The 18040-nt window shown below is 40.1% G+C and overlaps 1 protein-coding gene across 2 annotated transcripts; it reads right to left on the bottom strand.

Annotated features, from left to right (window-relative positions):
• Positions 1-2467: 2467 nt before the first annotated feature.
• Positions 2468-17420, bottom strand: msto1 (misato mitochondrial distribution and morphology regulator 1). 2 transcript variants are annotated; one of them, XM_047383485.1, is made up of 14 exons: positions 17233-17420; positions 15972-16101; positions 15823-15892; positions 15671-15746; positions 15530-15587; positions 15259-15406; positions 6565-6679; positions 6358-6492; positions 6136-6288; positions 5502-5633; positions 5244-5428; positions 3735-3839; positions 3545-3657; positions 2468-3472 (listed from the first exon to the last, which is right to left on the bottom strand). In XM_047383485.1, the coding sequence occupies exons 1-14, from the start codon at positions 17314-17316 to the stop codon at positions 3213-3215; spliced, it is 1764 nt and encodes a 587-aa protein (XP_047239441.1). In that variant the 5' UTR covers positions 17317-17420; the 3' UTR covers positions 2468-3212. The 2 variants fall into 2 exon arrangements, with proteins under 2 accessions (XP_047239441.1, XP_047239442.1); XM_047383486.1 differs by lacking the exon at positions 17233-17420 and adding an exon at positions 16307-16629.
• Positions 17421-18040: the final 620 nt, after the last annotated feature.

Raw genomic sequence — 18040 nt, 5'->3', positions numbered from 1 at the left:
AGACTGCTCTTGTCAAGGTGTTCAATGACATCCGTATAAATGCAGACTGTGGAAGAACCACAGTGCTGGTATTATTGGACCTTAGTGCAGCATTCAACACTGTTGATCACTCCATTTTATTAGAGTACCTGGAAAACTGGGTCGGCCTTTCTGGTACAGCACTCAACTCTTTTAAATCCTACTTGAAGGACAGGGACTTTTTTGTGTCAGTAGGTAACTTTACATCAGAGACACAAAAATCACATGTGGCGTTCCCCAAGGGTCCATCTTAGTGCCCCTCCTATTCAATATCTCCATGCTCCCCCTAACTCAGATTTTAATAAACAACAACGTAAGTTATCATAACTATGCAGACGACACACAGCTATACGTTACGATGTCACCAGGTGACCATGAACCCATTCAAGCGCTTTTTTCTTGAGCTGAACCAAAACAAAACTGAAGTAATCATCTTTGGACCAAAGGAAGAGCGTTTAAAAGTTATCACACAGCTTCAGTTAATACAGCTAGAAACCACCAGTCAGGCTGGAAACCTGGATGTAGTGATGGACTCAGACCTGAACCTTCAGAGGAACATAAAGACAGTAACAAGGTCGACCTTCTATCATCTAAAGAACATCTCCAGGATTAAAGGACTAATGTCTCAGCAGGACCTTGAGTCCAATTTTCCTTTCATTTTCTTATCCATCATTCTATTCTATTTATTTTACTTAATTACCTCTGTTGTTTGATTTTATCATTTGTTTTTCTGTGTCTGTATCTGATTATTTTCTTTGTAATTGTATGTACAGCGCTTTGAGTGTCTCATTGCTGAAAAGCGCTATATAAATAAACTTACCTTATTGACAAAGATACATATTGACATAACTGTTCTGCTTGCTTTACTCTTTAATATCTTTATATGTTATTAGTTTGAGTTTCTGTTTCTTCCTGGTTTTAGCACTGTTTTTATTCTGGTTATGTCACTGCACAAAATATGCACCGATCTGAGCGTTCAGCCACCATCAATCCCCACTTATCCATGCCTGGTCATGGGGAGCTGGTGTCTGTCTCCAGCAGTCTACGGGCGAGAATCAAGGTCCTACCTGGACAGGTCTCCAGTTCATCACAGGACAACACATAGACACACAGGACAAACAACCATGCACATACACACTGATACCTGAGGGCAATCTAAAGACACCAGTTAACATAATCGTCGTTTTTGGACTGTGGGAGGAAGGTGGAGTACCCAGAGAGAACCCACAGATGCAAACTCCACACAGAAAGACCCCAGGATGGGATTTGAACCCATGACATTCTGGCTGCCAGACAACAGTTCTATCAACCATGCAGCCCACCAGCAAACATTGTTGATTTAAAGTAAAGACTTGTGAAAGTGAAAGATGGATCTGTGAGTTGGAGAACTTCAAATCCAGGTGAGAAAATCCTCAAATTAGGAGTTTAAAATAATACTTGCTTCGATATTGATCACAGTTTCTCATTAGACAGCTGACCTGCTATCTGGTTTAACTAACCCTGACAGTAAAGACTGAGCCCAGGCTGACCAGTAATTTAACCCAGGTGTTCTGTTTCTGTGTGTGTACCTGTTCACAAGACAGGAGGAGCTGGAAACCAATCAGAATGAAGCAGCCGCATCATAACAGCAGAAATCAGATCACATCATGTATTTCACTGAATTCACAGAGCTTCATGGTATTTTAGAACCAATACTAGTTGCATCTAATCAAAGGAGCTCATGGTGTTTGTCCTGAGCTGCTAGACAAAGTTCACACTGCAGGTCCTGATGCTCACTAAAATGTTGCCTGTCTGACTCCAGTGTGAACTGCTTGCGGTTCCAAACTGTTCCAAATGTGTAAAAGAACAATGTCACAAACAGCACACCTTGGTCCAGGAAACATGGAAGAACCAGGTGTCATTGCTTTTGTGTAGTGTCTGTCCAGCAGAAACCGTTTAATGTGTCAGAAACTGCTGAGGAGGAAACGCACGGATAAAAAGACAGTGAAACAGAGGTCTGTTTGGATGTGGGGATGATCCAAACCAGTTAGCCTTGAATGGACATGCCACTCAATCCATTAATGAGGGCTAACATCTCACCTTCCCTCCACTGAGCAGTACTGTTGCAGCTGTCGTCCAGCTCGCTAACTGCTATCACTTCCTGCTGGGGTAAAGTTGTGACAAAAGTCAATGGAAATTGACACCAAAGTCACATTGAAACCGCCTTGATTGTTCCAACTGGAACAAGCCATGAGTCAGATTCAGGAGCATTTGGAAGTGGCTCAAATCTGACTTGAATAAAATCAAGACATGGAACAGACCTGAGGATTCACACAACAAATCTGACCTGGTCACTTGACCCCAAACAAATAAATCAGATTTGGGCCTTATTTGGCTACAGTGTTAGGTTTGCAACATTTTAATTTTAAAGATCACCTGCTGATTAAAGTACAGACTGAAATTCATTAGGTTCAGCTGATTTACTGAGTTTATTCAACAAATGAAGACATTTTTATCCTTACATCCACACACACACTGTTTATATCAGTCACATGGTTGAAGTGGGCGGCGACTGCTCGCACTGCTGGGTCTGCAGCTGATATGCAGAGACGCTGACCCTGATTCAACATGCAAATCTCTGGCGTCAGGAGCTCCCCTTCCTCTGATTGGATGGGTAGGACTGTCACTGTCCAATCAGTCTGAGTTATGAAGACAGGATTTGAGTCGGAACAATGATGGAACCTTAAAATGCAGATTTACACATTTCTTTGGTTTTAATCTGGAAATGTATTTTCATCACGTCTTCAGTTTTTAACCAATCCGGATTCTTCTCTGAACTTTTTTGCTGGATCTTTTTGGACAGATTATTTATTTCACCAGAGGTGACAAAGTTAAATTTACAGCTTTAAAAAGGTTGATTCGACAAAAATGGAGCTTTCATTCTGAGGTCAAAGGTGAAAAAGACCCGCAATAGTTCTGGGCACTCCTACAGTTCTCGGTCCTGGTCATGTGAAGCTCAGGTCTTGTTAAGTAAAGACCTGACGTGCTGCTTCAGCAGAAATGCTCTAGAACATGGATGACTTAGGGCTGACAGGAAGGACCTCTGTCTTGCTGGCGTTCTGGACCACGCCGAGTCAAGCCATAGATCAGCTTCATTCTTCCTGGTGTTCCTCACCTCCATCCTGCTGCTCCTTCACTAATCAGAGCACAGACCCTCAGTCATCATCCTCCTCCTCAGAGGAAGATCTCATCACGCCGCTGCTGTCGTCACGGTAACAGCGGGCTAACAGCCGCAGCTCCTCTAGGGCCTCCTGGTACTCAGCCATCTCAGGCCCCTGGGAGAGGAAGCTGGGGGCCACGCGGCGGATGTCGAAGGCGCTGGTGGCCCGGTGCAGCTCAGAGAGCCAGGGATCGAGAGCAGGCCCAGACTGCAAGGACGTCATGACAGGAACAGAGGAGATGACTGGACCCAGAGCTGCAGAGAAGAGTCGATTCTAAAACACTGAGACAAAGTTAAAAGTGATGAGTACGAGTCAAGAACACTCACCACCAGGAGGGGGCGCTTCGCTCCTCAGGAAGCCCTGAGCGTCCAGCGACTGGCTGAAGATCTGAGGGAAGGGCGGGGTCAGCTTACTGGGAGAGGAGACGAGCTGCAGAGCCCTACGAAAGAATGAAGACTGATGAAGACTACGGTTCATTCCAATAAGAAATCAGTGGAGGGCAATATGGACACTCACAGAGGAGCTGAGGGGTAAAACGATGAGATGTAAGCAGCCAGGACATCTTCACTGCTGTGGAGGCTGTGCAGAGGAGTCGGTGGTTTGATCCCCGGAGACAGACAGCTGATGGAGATAAACCATTTATTCTGCAAAGTTTTCCTTTAATCCCAGCAGACAGACTAGCTGTGTTAAGCTGGATCAGATTCTTCAGAGTAGAGTTGGTTTTAGTCTCTGGTGTGTTATTAATGACATTTATCAACAGCTGGAAGATTCTCAGCAGAATTAACTACATGAAGCCGCCAGAAATCGGCAATATAAATTTTATTAATAGTTGCAAAACAACACTTCCAGTGAGATCAAAGAGTTTCTAAAAAGAATATAAAGTTATTAAAAACACTGATGATGACTAAGGAATTCATATGTCAACTGGCATATGATTCTGCTACACTAGTTCAGGTGTTTCCCCTGTCTTCTATTCTTTACCTGTGGTCAGGTAAACTGAAGGTACATAACTCAGTATGTATCCCTGCTGACACCAGAACATAAACCTGGTCAAAGAGATCCCTGCAGAACTCAGACAGGAATGTTCCAAACCTCTAAAAAAAAAGTCTCCTGCACCACAGTTCCCTTCGTAAGTTTCAGACAACCAGGACATCAACACTGCCTGATCAAGGCAGAAGGTGACCAACAACTCAGTGACCACAGTGGCTGAGCTTCACGGTTTCTGTGTGGGATGGGAACCAGAATGAGAAGTGCAGTTCTTCACTGATCTGGGCTTTATGACAGAAAGTGGTCTGCAGGAAGGCTCACATCAGGGAAAACTGATTGGAATATTGCTTGGAGATTGAAAGAAATGATCCAAAGGACTTCCAGACTGTAAATAGTATGTCTGACACATGCATGGAGGTGGTAGCATCATGCTGTGGAGGCATTTTGGCCAGGTTTGAGGGATTTTCTCAATGTTCTCAGTGTTCAGGACCTCAAACTGCAGGGTTCTACATATTTTCATGACACTTACTTTTCAGAGGACAGTTGAGTCATCATGGACCAAACCTTTAGACAGTTGGATTTGGAATGAAGTGTGGAAATACAAACATGTTGCTATAGTATATTTTTCTGTTTTTATCCAGACCTGGAAAATCCTTAAACTCTAGACTTTTCCAGAGTGTGTGGGAACCTTGAGTCCTGTACACCTAACGTGAAGACAGATCACAGGACAGCCTCGGGAACCCCAGAGGCACAATACAGACCCAATCAAACATCTCTCAACAGTCCGGTTCCCCTCTGCTGTTACCATGGTAACAGCGTGCATTAGTCCAGGCTGGACTTGCTGCCAAGCAGCTTTACCAGAGACCAGTTTGAATACTGCTGTTACTGTGAGATACTAGATGTTTCTGTTATAACCGCATGAGCTTTGAATACCAACACTGAAGGATGAAGACGGCCAGATCCTCTCTGAAGTCACCGTTTATCTGCCCCATTTCCAGTCTGAATTACAAAAATGTTTTTCTGAGACTAAATCCTGACCTGATGAGTTTCTGGCCTTCAAAGCCTTTGAGCGTGGTCAACTGCCCGTAACATTGACCCTCGCCTGCTTCGGGGCAAGCTGACAGAGGCTTCCATGGCAACGCATCAGCGCAGGCGCTCAGGGCGTCGGGCAGAGAGCCACCAGACATCATGGGAAACGGGATGGCGCCGTAAGCAGCCACAACCTGGGACACGCAATCACAGATTATCAAAACACATCACAGGCGTCAGCCAACGTGAGGATGAGGAGGAGCCTACCTTCCTGCCTGACACGGCCAACAAGTCTGCCACCTGCCACATGGGGACGCTGTTGTTCCTCAGCCTGTACGACACTGTGAGGGCGTCCAGGGCCAGAGCCAGGACGGAGCTGGAGTGGTACCAGAGTGAGGGCTGCAGAAAGGCAAAATAGACTTGTTTAATAAAGATGAGACAGAAATATTCCCGGATGCACAGAGACAGACAGAGGGAAAGTTTAAACCAGCTGGAGGAAGACTGGATCTAAACCAGCAATAACAGGATCCAAGGGGGGAGCAGAGTCCACAGCCTATTACATTATTTCTCACAGAATTTTTTGGTAATCATTCACTCGTTCATTCATTCATGAAGTCCACTACAGGCGTGAACAGAAAAATCCAGGAAGGGGCCCGAAGGCCGATCCTTGTGGCACACCATCACTTAGCTGGGAAGTTAAACAGAAATTAAAGTCTCTGTTGGAGAAATACGAATGTAACGAGTCTCTTTCAATCTAAATGACCCAGAATCCCAACATTAAAGCCCACATTGTCCTGATGGGCTCTCTGATCCACAAACCACTTTTTTTAGATCAATCAAACATTTGTGACACTTCTGACTCTGAAAGGAGAAAAGTTTAAACCCCCCTCAGGTTACTCACATCATAGGTGAGGAGTGGAAAATGTGGAGGGGAGGTGGGCCTCCTGCCCAGTCCCCCCCGCAGCGTCAGCGGGCAGAACAGTGAGCTGTGAGCAGCCATGCGGACCATCCCCAGAGAGCAGTTCAGCAGGCGGCACAGGTCTCTGAATGGAGTCTGAATCAGAGAAAAATCCTGTTTACAAAACATCTTAAACCTGCAGATAAACCAGTTGGAATCACTCACTGAATCCCTGTGGCCAACAGGAGTCATGCCCCAGGTGAGGATCCCCCTCCCTCCGTAAGAGTCCTGCAGCAGCTCTGTGACCTTTGACCCAAGGCCTACAAAACCGTCAGCCAGATCACACAGAACCTGGAAACCCTGAGACAGAGACATAAGGTCTTTGAAAGGCTCAACAGAGAAGAGGAGGAGGAAAGGGAGAGGAAGAGGTACCTGAAGATAATCACATTCCTCCACAAAAAAGTGCAGTTTGTCCTCCAACTCCTCCAGCAGCGCCCCCTGCAGGAGAGACTCTCCCTGACCGAACGTCTCCAGACGATGAGCCTCTCTGCACAAACACAAAGCACCGTTTACACTCCTTTCTTTCTGTTATTCAGGAATAAAACTTAGATATAAACTGATGATGTTGGGACTGAGGTCAGCTGAAATCCTTACCTGATGCAAAACAAAAGTAAAAAAACTCCTTAAAGCAAGTAGGATGTTCTTCTGCCTATTTAAGACCAGGTTACCTACAGGTCCTTCTCAAAAAATTAGCATATTGTGATAAAGTTCATTATTTTCCATAATGTCATGATGAACATTTAACATTCATATATTTTAGATTCATTGCACACTAACTGAAATATTTCAGGTCTTTTATTGTCTTAATATGGATGATTTTGTCATACAGCTCATGAAAACCCAAAATTCCTATCTCACAAAATTAGCATATCATTAAAAGGGTCTCTAAACGAGCTATGAACCTAATCATCTGAATCAACGAGTTAACTCTAAACACCTGCAAAAGATTCCTGAGGCCTTTAAAACTCCCAGCCTGGTTCATCACTCAAAACCCCAATCATGGGTAAGACTGCCGACCTGACTGCTGTCCAGAAGGCCACTATTGACACCCTCAAGCAAGAGGGTAAGACACAGAAAGACATTTCTGAACGAATAGGCTGTTCCCAGAGTGCTGTATCAAGACACCTCAGTGGGAAGTCTGTGGGAAGGAAAAAGTGTGGCAGAAAACGCTGCACAACGAGAAGAGGTGACCGGACCCTGAGGAAGATTGTGGAGAAGGGCCGATTCCAGACCTTGGGGGACCTGCGGAAGCAGTGGACTGAGTCTGGAGTAGAAACATCCAGAGCCACCATGCACAGGCGTGTGCAGGAAATGGGCTACAGGTGCCGCATTCCCCAGGTCAAGCCACTTTTGAACCAGAAACAGCGGCAGAAGCGTCTGACCTGGGCTACAGAGAAGCAGCACTGGACTGTTGCTCAGTGGTCCAAAGTACTTTTTTCGGATGAAAGCAAATTCTGCATGTCATTCGGAAATCAAGGTGCCAGAGTCTGGAGGAAGACTGGGGAGAAGGAAATGCCAAAATGCCAGAAGTCCAGTGTCAAGTACCCACAGTCAGTGATGGTCTGGGGTGCCGTGTCAGCTGCTGGTGTTGGTCCACTGTGTTTTATCAAGGGCAGGGTCAATGCAGCTAGCTATCAGGAGATTTTGGAGCACTTCATGCTTCCATCTGCTGAAAAGCTTTATGGAGATGAAGATTTCATTTTTCAGCACGACCTGGCACCTGCTCACAGTGCCAAAACCACTGGTAAATGGTTTACTGACCATGGTATCACTGTGCTCAATTGGCCTGCCAACTCTCCTGACCTGAACCCCATAGAGAATCTGTGGGATATTGTGAAGAGAACGTTGAGAGACTCAAGACCCAACACTCTGGATGAGCTAAAGGCCGCTATCGAAGCATCCTGGGCCTCCATAAGACCTCAGCAGTGCCACAGGCTGATTGCCTCCATGCCACGCCGCATTGAAGCAGTCATTTCTGCAAAAGGATTCCCGACCAAGTATTGAGTGCATAACTGTACATGATTATTTGAAGGTTGACCTTTTTTGTATTAAAAACACTTTTCTTTTATTGGTCGGATGAAATATGCTAATTTTGTGAGATAGGAATTTTGGGTTTTCATGAGCTGTATGCCAAAATCATCCATATTAAGACAATAAAAGACCTGAAATATTTCAGTTAGTGTGCAATGAATCTAAAATATATGAATGTTAAATTTTCATCATTACATTATGGAAAATAATGAACTTTATCACAATATGCTAATATTTTGAGAAGGACCTGTAGGTAACAGGTCAAACAGGGAAACCCAGACATTCCTTCCCTAACCAATAATCTCCAGCTCCTCCTGGTAGATAGATAGAATGATAGAACGATAGATAGAACGATAGATAGAACGTTAGATAGATAGATAGAACGAAAGAACGATAGATAGATGGATAGAACGATAGAACGATAGATAGAACGATAGATAGAAAAATAGATAGAACGATAGATAGAACGATAGATAGAAAAATAGATAGAACGATAGATAGATAGAACGATAGAATGATAGAACGATAGATAGAACGATAGAACGATAGATAGAACGATAGAACGATAGATAGAACGATAGAACGATAGATAGAACGATAGATAGAACGATAGATAGAACGTTAGATAGAACGTTAGATAGATAGATAGAACGAAAGAACGATAGATAGATGGATAGAACGATAGAACGATAGATAGAACGATAGATAGAACAATAGATAGAAAAATAGATAGAACGATAGATAGAACGATAGATAGAAAAATAGATAGAACGATAGATAGATAGAACGATAGAATGATAGAACGATAGATAGATAGAACGATAGAATGATAGAACGATAGATAGATAGAACAATAGATAGAACGATAGATAGAACGATAGATAGAACGATAGATAGAACGATAGAACGATAGATAGAACGATAGATAGAACGATAGATAGAACGATAGATAGAACGATAGATAGAACGATAGATAGATAGAACGATAGATAGAACGATAGATAGAACAATAGATAGAACGATAGAACGATAGATAGAACGATAGAACGATAGATAGAACGATAGAACGATAGATAGAACGATAGATAGATAGAACGATAGAACGATAGATAGAACGATAGATAGATAGAACGATAGATAGATATAGAACGATAGATAGAACAATAGATAGAACGATAGATAGAACGATAGATAGATAGAACGATAGATAGAACGATAGAACGATAGATAGAATGATAGAACGATAGATAGAACGATAGATAGAACGATAGATAGAACGATAGATAGATAGATAGAACGATAGATAGAACGATAGAACGATAGATAGAACGATAGAACGATAGAACGATAGATAGAACGATAGATAGAACGATAGAACGATAAATAGAACGATAGAACGATAGATAGAACGATAGATAGAACGATAGAACGATAGATAGAACGATAGAAAGAACGATAGAATGATAGATAGAACGATAGATAGAACGATAGATAGAATGATAGATAGATAGAACGATAGAACGATAGATAGAACGATAGATAGAACGATAGATAGATAGAACGATAGATAGATAGAACGATAGATAGAACGATAGATAGATAGAACGATAGATAGAACGATAGATAGAACGATAGATAGAACGATAGATAGAACGATAGATAGAACGATAGATAGATAGATAGAACGAAAGAATGATAGATAGATAGATAGAACGATAGAACGATAAATAGAACAATAGATAGAACGATAGATAGAATGATAGATAGAACGATAGAACGATAGATAGATAGAACGATAGATAGAACGATAGAACAATAGATAGAACATTAGAACGATAGATAGAACGATAGATAGAACGATAGATAGAACGATAGATAGAACGATAGATAGATAGAACGATAGAACAATAGATAGAACGATAGAACGATAGATAGAACGATAGAACGATAGATAGAACGATAGATAGAACGATAGAACAATAGATAGAACAATAGAACGATAGATAGAACAATAGAAAGAACGATAGATAGATAGAACGAAAGAACGATAGATAGATAGAACGATAGATAGATATAGAACGATAGATAGAACAATAGATAGAACGATAGATAGAACGATAGATAGATAGAACGATAGATAGAACGATAGAACGATAGATAGAATGATAGAACGATAGATAGAACGATAGATAGAACGATAGATAGAACGATAGATAGATAGATAGAACGATAGATAGAACGATAGAACGATAGATAGAACGATAGAACGATAGAACGATAGATAGAACGATAGATAGAACGATAGAACGATAAATAGAACGATAGAACGATAGATAGAACGATAGATAGAACGATAGAACGATAGATAGAACGATAGAAAGAACGATAGAAAGAACGATAGAATGATAGATAGAACGATAGATAGAACGATAGATAGAATGATAGATAGATAGAACGATAGAACGATAGATAGAACGATAGAACGATAGATAGAACGATAGATAGATAGAACGATAGATAGAACGATAGATAGATAGAACGATAGATAGAACGATAGATAGAACGATAGATAGAACGATAGATAGAACGATAGAAAGAACGATAGATAGATAGATAGAACGAAAGAATGATAGATAGATAGATAGAACGATAGAACGATAAATAGAACAATAGATAGAACGATAGATAGAATGATAGATAGAACGATAGAACGATAGATAGATAGAACGATAGATAGAACGATAGAACAATAGATAGAACATTAGAACGATAGATAGAACGATAGATAGAACGATAGATAGAACGATAGATAGATAGAACGATAGAACAATAGATAGAACGATAGAACGATAGATAGAACGATAGAACGATAGATAGAACGATAGATAGAACGATAGAACGATAGATAGAACAATAGAACGATAGATAGAACGATAGATAGAACGATAGAACGATAGATAGAACGATAGAACGATAGATAGAACGATAGAACGATAGATAGAACGATAGATAGATAGAACGATAGATAGATAGATAGAACGATAGAAAGAACGATGGAACGATAGATAGAACGATAGAACGATAGATAGAACGATAGATAGAACGATAGATAGAACGTTAGATAGAACGTTAGATAGATAGATAGAACGATAGATAGAACGATAGAACGATAGATAGATAGAACGATAGAACGATAGATAGAACGATAGATAGAACGATAGAACAATAGATAGAACATTAGAACGATAGATAGAACGATAGATAGAACGATAGAACAATAGATAGAACATTAGAACGATAGATAGAACGATAGATAGAACGATAGATAGAACGATAGATAGAACGATAGATAGATAGAACGATAGAACGATAGATAGAACGATAGATAGAACGATAGATAGAACGATAGAACAATAGATAGAACAATAGAACAATAGAAAGAACGATAGATAGAACGATAGATAGAATGATAGAACGATAGATAGAACGATAGAACGATAGATAGAACGATAGATAGATAGAACGATAGAACGATAGATAGAACGATAGAACGATAGATAGAACGATAGAACGATAGATAGATAGATAGAACGATAGATAGATAGATAGATAGATAGATAGAACTATAGATAGATAGATAGAACGATAGAACGATAGATAGATAGATAGAACGATAGATAGAACGATAGAACGATAGATAGAACGATAGATAGAACGATAGAACGATAGATAGATAGAACGATAGAACGATAGATAGAACGATAGAACGATAGATAGAACGATAGAACGATAGATAGAACGATAGAACGATAGATAGAACGATAGAACGATAGATAGAACGATAGATAGATAGAACGATAGATAGATAGATAGAACGATAGAACGATAGATAGAACGATAGATAGAACGATAGAAAGAACGATAGATAGAACGATAGAACGATAGATAGAACGATAGAACGATAGATAGAACGATAGAACGATAGATAGAACGATAGAACGATAGATAGAACGATAGATAGATAGAACGATAGATAGATAGATAGAACGATAGAACGATAGATAGAACGATAGATAGAACGATAGAAAGAACGATAGATAGATAGAACAAAAGAACGATAGATAGATAGATAGAACGATAGAACAATAGATAGAACAATAGATAGAACGATAGATAGAACGATAGAACGATAGATAGAACGATAGAACGATAGATAGAACGATAGATAGATAGAACGATAGATAGATAGAACGATAGATAGATAGATAGAACGATAGAACGATAGATAGAACGATAGAACGATAGATAGAACGATAGATAGAACGATAGATAGAACGATAGAACGATAGATAGATAGAACGATAGAACGATAGATAGATAGAACGATAGAACGATAGATAGAACGATAGAACGATAGATAGAACGATAGAACGATAGATAGAACGATAGATAGAACGATAGATAGAACGATAGATAGAACGATAGATAGAACGATAGATAGAACGATAGAACAATAGATAGAACGATAGAACGATAGATAGAACAATAGAAAGAACGATAGATAGATAGAACAAAAGAACGATAGATAGATAGATAGATAGAACGATAGAACAATAGATAGAACGATAGATAGAACAATAGAACGATGGATAGATAGAACGATAGATAGAACGATAGATAGAACGATAGATAGAACGACAGAACGATAGATAGAACGATAGAACGATAGAAAGTACGATAGATAGATAGATAGAACGATAGAACGATAGATAGAACGATAGAACGATAGAACGATAGAACAATAGATAGAACGATAGAACAATAGATAGAACGATAGATAGAACGATAGAACGATAGATAGAACGATAGATAGAACGATAGAACGATAGATAGAACGATAGATAGAACGATAGAACGATAGATAGAACGATAGATAGAACGATAGAACGATAGATAGAACAATAGAACGATAGATAGAACGATAGATAGAACGATAGAACGATAGATAGAACGATAGAACGATAGATAGAACGATAGAACGATAGATAGAACGATAGATAGATAGAACGATAGATAGATAGATAGAACGATAGAAAGAACGATGGAACGATAGATAGAACGATAGAACGATAGATAGAACGATAGATAGAACGATAGATAGAACGTTAGATAGAACGTTAGATAGATAGATAGAACGATAGATAGAACGATAGAACGATAGATAGATAGAACGATAGAACGATAGATAGAACGATAGATAGAACGATAGAACAATAGATAGAACATTAGAACGATAGATAGAACGATAGATAGAACGATAGAACAATAGATAGAACATTAGAACGATAGATAGAACGATAGATAGAACGATAGATAGAACGATAGATAGAACGATAGATAGATAGAACGATAGAACGATAGATAGAACGATAGATAGAACGATAGATAGAACGATAGAACAATAGATAGAACAATAGAACAATAGAAAGAACGATAGATAGAACGATAGATAGAATGATAGAACGATAGATAGAACGATAGAACGATAGATAGAACGATAGATAGATAGAACGATAGAACGATAGATAGAACGATAGAACGATAGATAGAACGATAGAACGATAGATAGATAGATAGAACGATAGATAGATAGATAGATAGATAGATAGAACTATAGATAGATAGATAGAACGATAGAACGATAGATAGATAGATAGAACGATAGATAGAACGATAGAACGATAGATAGAACGATAGATAGAACGATAGAACGATAGATAGATAGAACGATAGAACGATAGATAGAACGATAGAACGATAGATAGAACGATAGAACGATAGATAGAACGATAGAACGATAGATAGAACGATAGAACGATAGATAGAACGATAGATAGATAGAACGATAGATAGATAGATAGAACGATAGAACGATAGATAGAACGATAGATAGAACGATAGAAAGAACGATAGATAGAACGATAGAACGATAGATAGAACGATAGAACGATAGATAGAACGATAGAACGATAGATAGAACGATAGAACGATAGATAGAACGATAGATAGATAGAACGATAGATAGATAGATAGAACGATAGAACGATAGATAGAACGATAGATAGAACGATAGAAAGAACGATAGATAGATAGAACAAAAGAACGATAGATAGATAGATAGAACGATAGAACAATAGATAGAACAATAGATAGAACGATAGATAGAACGATAGAACGATAGATAGAACGATAGAACGATAGATAGAACGATAGATAGATAGAACGATAGATAGATAGAACGATAGATAGATAGATAGAACGATAGAACGATAGATAGAACGATAGAACGATAGATAGAACGATAGATAGAACGATAGATAGAACGATAGAACGATAGATAGATAGAACGATAGAACGATAGATAGATAGAACGATAGAACGATAGATAGAACGATAGAACGATAGATAGAACGATAGAACGATAGATAGAACGATAGATAGAACGATAGATAGAACGATAGATAGAACGATAGATAGAACGATAGATAGAACGATAGAACAATAGATAGAACGATAGAACGATAGATAGAACAATAGAAAGAACGATAGATAGATAGAACAAAAGAACGATAGATAGATAGATAGATAGAACGATAGAACAATAGATAGAACGATAGATAGAACAATAGAACGATGGATAGATAGAACGATAGATAGAACGATAGATAGAACGATAGATAGAACGACAGAACGATAGATAGAACGATAGAACGATAGAAAGTACGATAGATAGATAGATAGAACGATAGAACGATAGATAGAACGATAGAACGATAGAACGATAGAACAATAGATAGAACGATAGAACAATAGATAGAACGATAGATAGAACGATAGAACGATAGATAGAACAATAGATAGAACGATAGATAGAACGATAGAACGATAGAACGATAGATAGAACGATAGATAGATATGAAAGAAGTTCTGAAACTGTCCTGAATCCCAGTAAAAGCAGTTAATAACCTGGTTTACCCGTCATGGTTGTACTGGTGGATGACAGAGATGGTGCGAGGGTGCAGGTGGATTCGCAGGAAGTCGGACCAAACTCTCACACTACCCTCAAGCTTGTAGTTCTGGACCCGGGCCAGGTGACTGTTAAAGGTATCCACACTCACTGCTCCTGAAGACGGAGATATGACAGAGCTGAGGATGAGGAGAGGAGGAACAGGTGGAAGAAAAAAGGAGGAAGAGGTTGAGGAGTTTCACTGCAGGGATTGAAGACGATTCATCTGTTTGTTTTTACCTGAGTGCTGCAGCTTTGAGGAGGAGCAGAAATCTGCTTTAGTGAGGATCTCCCCCTTCTGGAGACAAACACAGACATAAGGATGTTCCTGCACCAACGAACCGGATCTATCCTGCTTTCAGACCCTCTTCCAACACTTACATCTAGCTTCTCCAGATACTCCAGGAATGAGTTCTTCTCTGGGGGGCTTTGTTTGTGCATGTTGATGCTTCCCTCCCTGACAATGACACATTTAACTTCAGAAATGGGACAACAGTGTTGGAATGCAGCCACATGGAGGTGCTGTTGTTTACCAGGTGACAGCAGAGGTTCCTGCTCCTGGGTCGTACAGACTTCCCTCCTGTGGCAGAGTCCGGAGACTTCCTGTGTAGACAGACAGACAGACAGGTCCAGTCTGGGCTTCAGTTAACGGCTAAACAGAAAAAACTGGAGCACTCCATACCTTTGAGGTCCATGGAGATGAGTCGAGGAGTGTAGGTAACATGTCCACCCAGAGTCTGTCCTTCCCGGAACAGCACATCACTCTGGATCTCAGCCGAGGGCGACTCGGGGTCATAGGACAAAGATGCATCCTGCCAACGTCAGATTTCGGCCCAAGTTCATTAAAAACATTAAAACCAGTCGGGAAACAAACAACATAAATAGACAGAGAAATAATAAATACAGATTTATAACCATGTTGGAGTCATAACACAAATATGTAGACCATTTCTGGTCAAACAGAAACGTTTTTTAATGAGTCTGAAATTTGTAACCCTTTTAAAAACACTCTCTGACCCAGTTAGAAAAAGCAGTGATCTGGCTTCCTCCCAGCAGAACTCTATGACCTGTACCGTTCCCAACAGATCCGAGCAGCATCACATTCAACACTTTGTCTCCTGATTCTCCTCATTTCGCTTCTCCGTCATGTTCAGGAAGATTAGCTTTGGGGGTTTGGGATTCCTCGGGAATGTTTCATTGCTGCAGGTAGAAGATTCCTCAGCTTGCTTCTTCTCTTCAGAGTTCATCTTTGCTCAACATGAGGAGAAAAGTGCTACAAGCTAAAGTTAAGAAGCTGGAAAACCAGAACGGAACCATCACGGCCATCTAAATCATGAAGAAGGAAGAACGAACTGCTGAAGCTCCACTGCGGATCACAGATGAACAATCACCGTGGTAACGCCTGTCCATCAGATCAGAACCAGTCAACAGCTGGGTCTTTGTCACCAGAATTCTTCCTGAACAGAAACACAGAGGCTGCACAGTCGATGCAGTTAGCCACGAAAACAAGATGATTGAACAAGAGCTGCAGGATTCTGGATGGACGAGACCAAAATGGACCTGGATCAGAGGAGAGTGTGGAGACTGGAAGGAAGAGACCAAGATCCCAAACCGAGCAACTTGGGACCTGTGAGTCTGCCCCAGGTGAGGAAACCCTGATCTTCACTGATGATGGAGGTGCTGCTGGAAGATGAACAAGAACAGGATCATGAAGCTCCAAGTCCATTCACCTCGTCAGCAGTTTGTTCTCCCACACTGTTGGTGTTTTTTAACGGCACTCACGTTTCTAACAGCAGAACCAATGTTCCTCAAGAGGGTCCATGAGTTTGGAGAATATAGGAAACACACTGAAAACTTAATGGAAACCAGTTAAACTCCAGCTACAGGCTGGAAACCAGCCTGAGCTAACAGCTAAACCTGTTAGCCGCTCCATGTTTCCTCACCTGTAAATTCCACCAGTGGGTTCCCACGAAGTTGGAGTAATGTCCGAGCTGCAGAGTAACGACTTCCCTGCAAACACCGCTCATCGTGACGGAATCAACACGAAAGGAAAAAATACGTTAAAGAAGAAGTCCACGCATGATCAGCATGCTGCTGAACGTCACAACATTGAACGCACCACTGAGAGCAGCCGCCGCTTCTTATTGGCTGGGGGGGGAAGGAGAAAGGTGAAAAATGATTGGTGCAGCGAGAGGTTGTTGAAAGCCTTATAGTTTGGTTTCACTTCACGGATAATTCAGGTGCGACTAAAATATTTTATCACACGAACAGAAACAAATAAAAATGGTTAAAAAAGCAACAAACAAATAAATAATATTTAAAGTAAAAAATAAAAACAACACCTATCCATAAATAATACACAGAAGAATAAATAAAAACGCAACATAATAGTAATAAATAAAAGTAAGTTTAATACATTTTAAATGAAAAAGAATACCAAATACTGGATTAAAGAGCTTCAAAAAACGTTAGGTTTTTTATTGATTGGCTGTGCTCTTAACACCTGTATTACAACTGTTGTCATGTCCCTCTGTCAACCGGCCGTTGGTTCTCCTATCTTTAATATGGCAACTCTAACAAAAAGTCATTTCCAAATAAAATAAATAAAACAACCCCTATAAAAAAACGAGATACGTAATAATAAATATAAATAATAAATCATATCAAAATAAGCCTACATATAAACCAAACAGTGTAAAACAAACCGCTAACAAATTACTTGTACATTTTAAAGAACAAAAGTTACCATGA

The sequence above is a fragment of the Girardinichthys multiradiatus genome, chromosome 13, assembly GCF_021462225.1.
Source record: "Girardinichthys multiradiatus isolate DD_20200921_A chromosome 13, DD_fGirMul_XY1, whole genome shotgun sequence".
NCBI lineage: Eukaryota > Metazoa > Chordata > Actinopteri > Cyprinodontiformes > Goodeidae > Girardinichthys > Girardinichthys multiradiatus.
Note: the sequence above shows the minus strand (reverse complement) of the source record. Positions and strands in the feature narration are given on the sequence as shown.

Excerpts from the sequence above, each read along its gene's own strand:
- msto1 (XM_047383485.1), bottom strand. The coding sequence starts at position 17,316 with ATGAGCGGTGTTTGCAGGGAAGTCGTTACTCTGCAGCTCGGACATTAC. Across the intron at positions 15,407-15,529 it reads CTCAAAGCTGCAGCACTCAG|GAGCAGTGAGTGTGGATACC; the intron begins GTAAAAACAAAC and ends CTCCGTCTTCAG. Across the intron at positions 5,429-5,501 it reads TGGCCGTGTCAGGCAGGAAG|GTTGTGGCTGCTTACGGCGC; the intron begins GTAGGCTCCTCC and ends TGCGTGTCCCAG.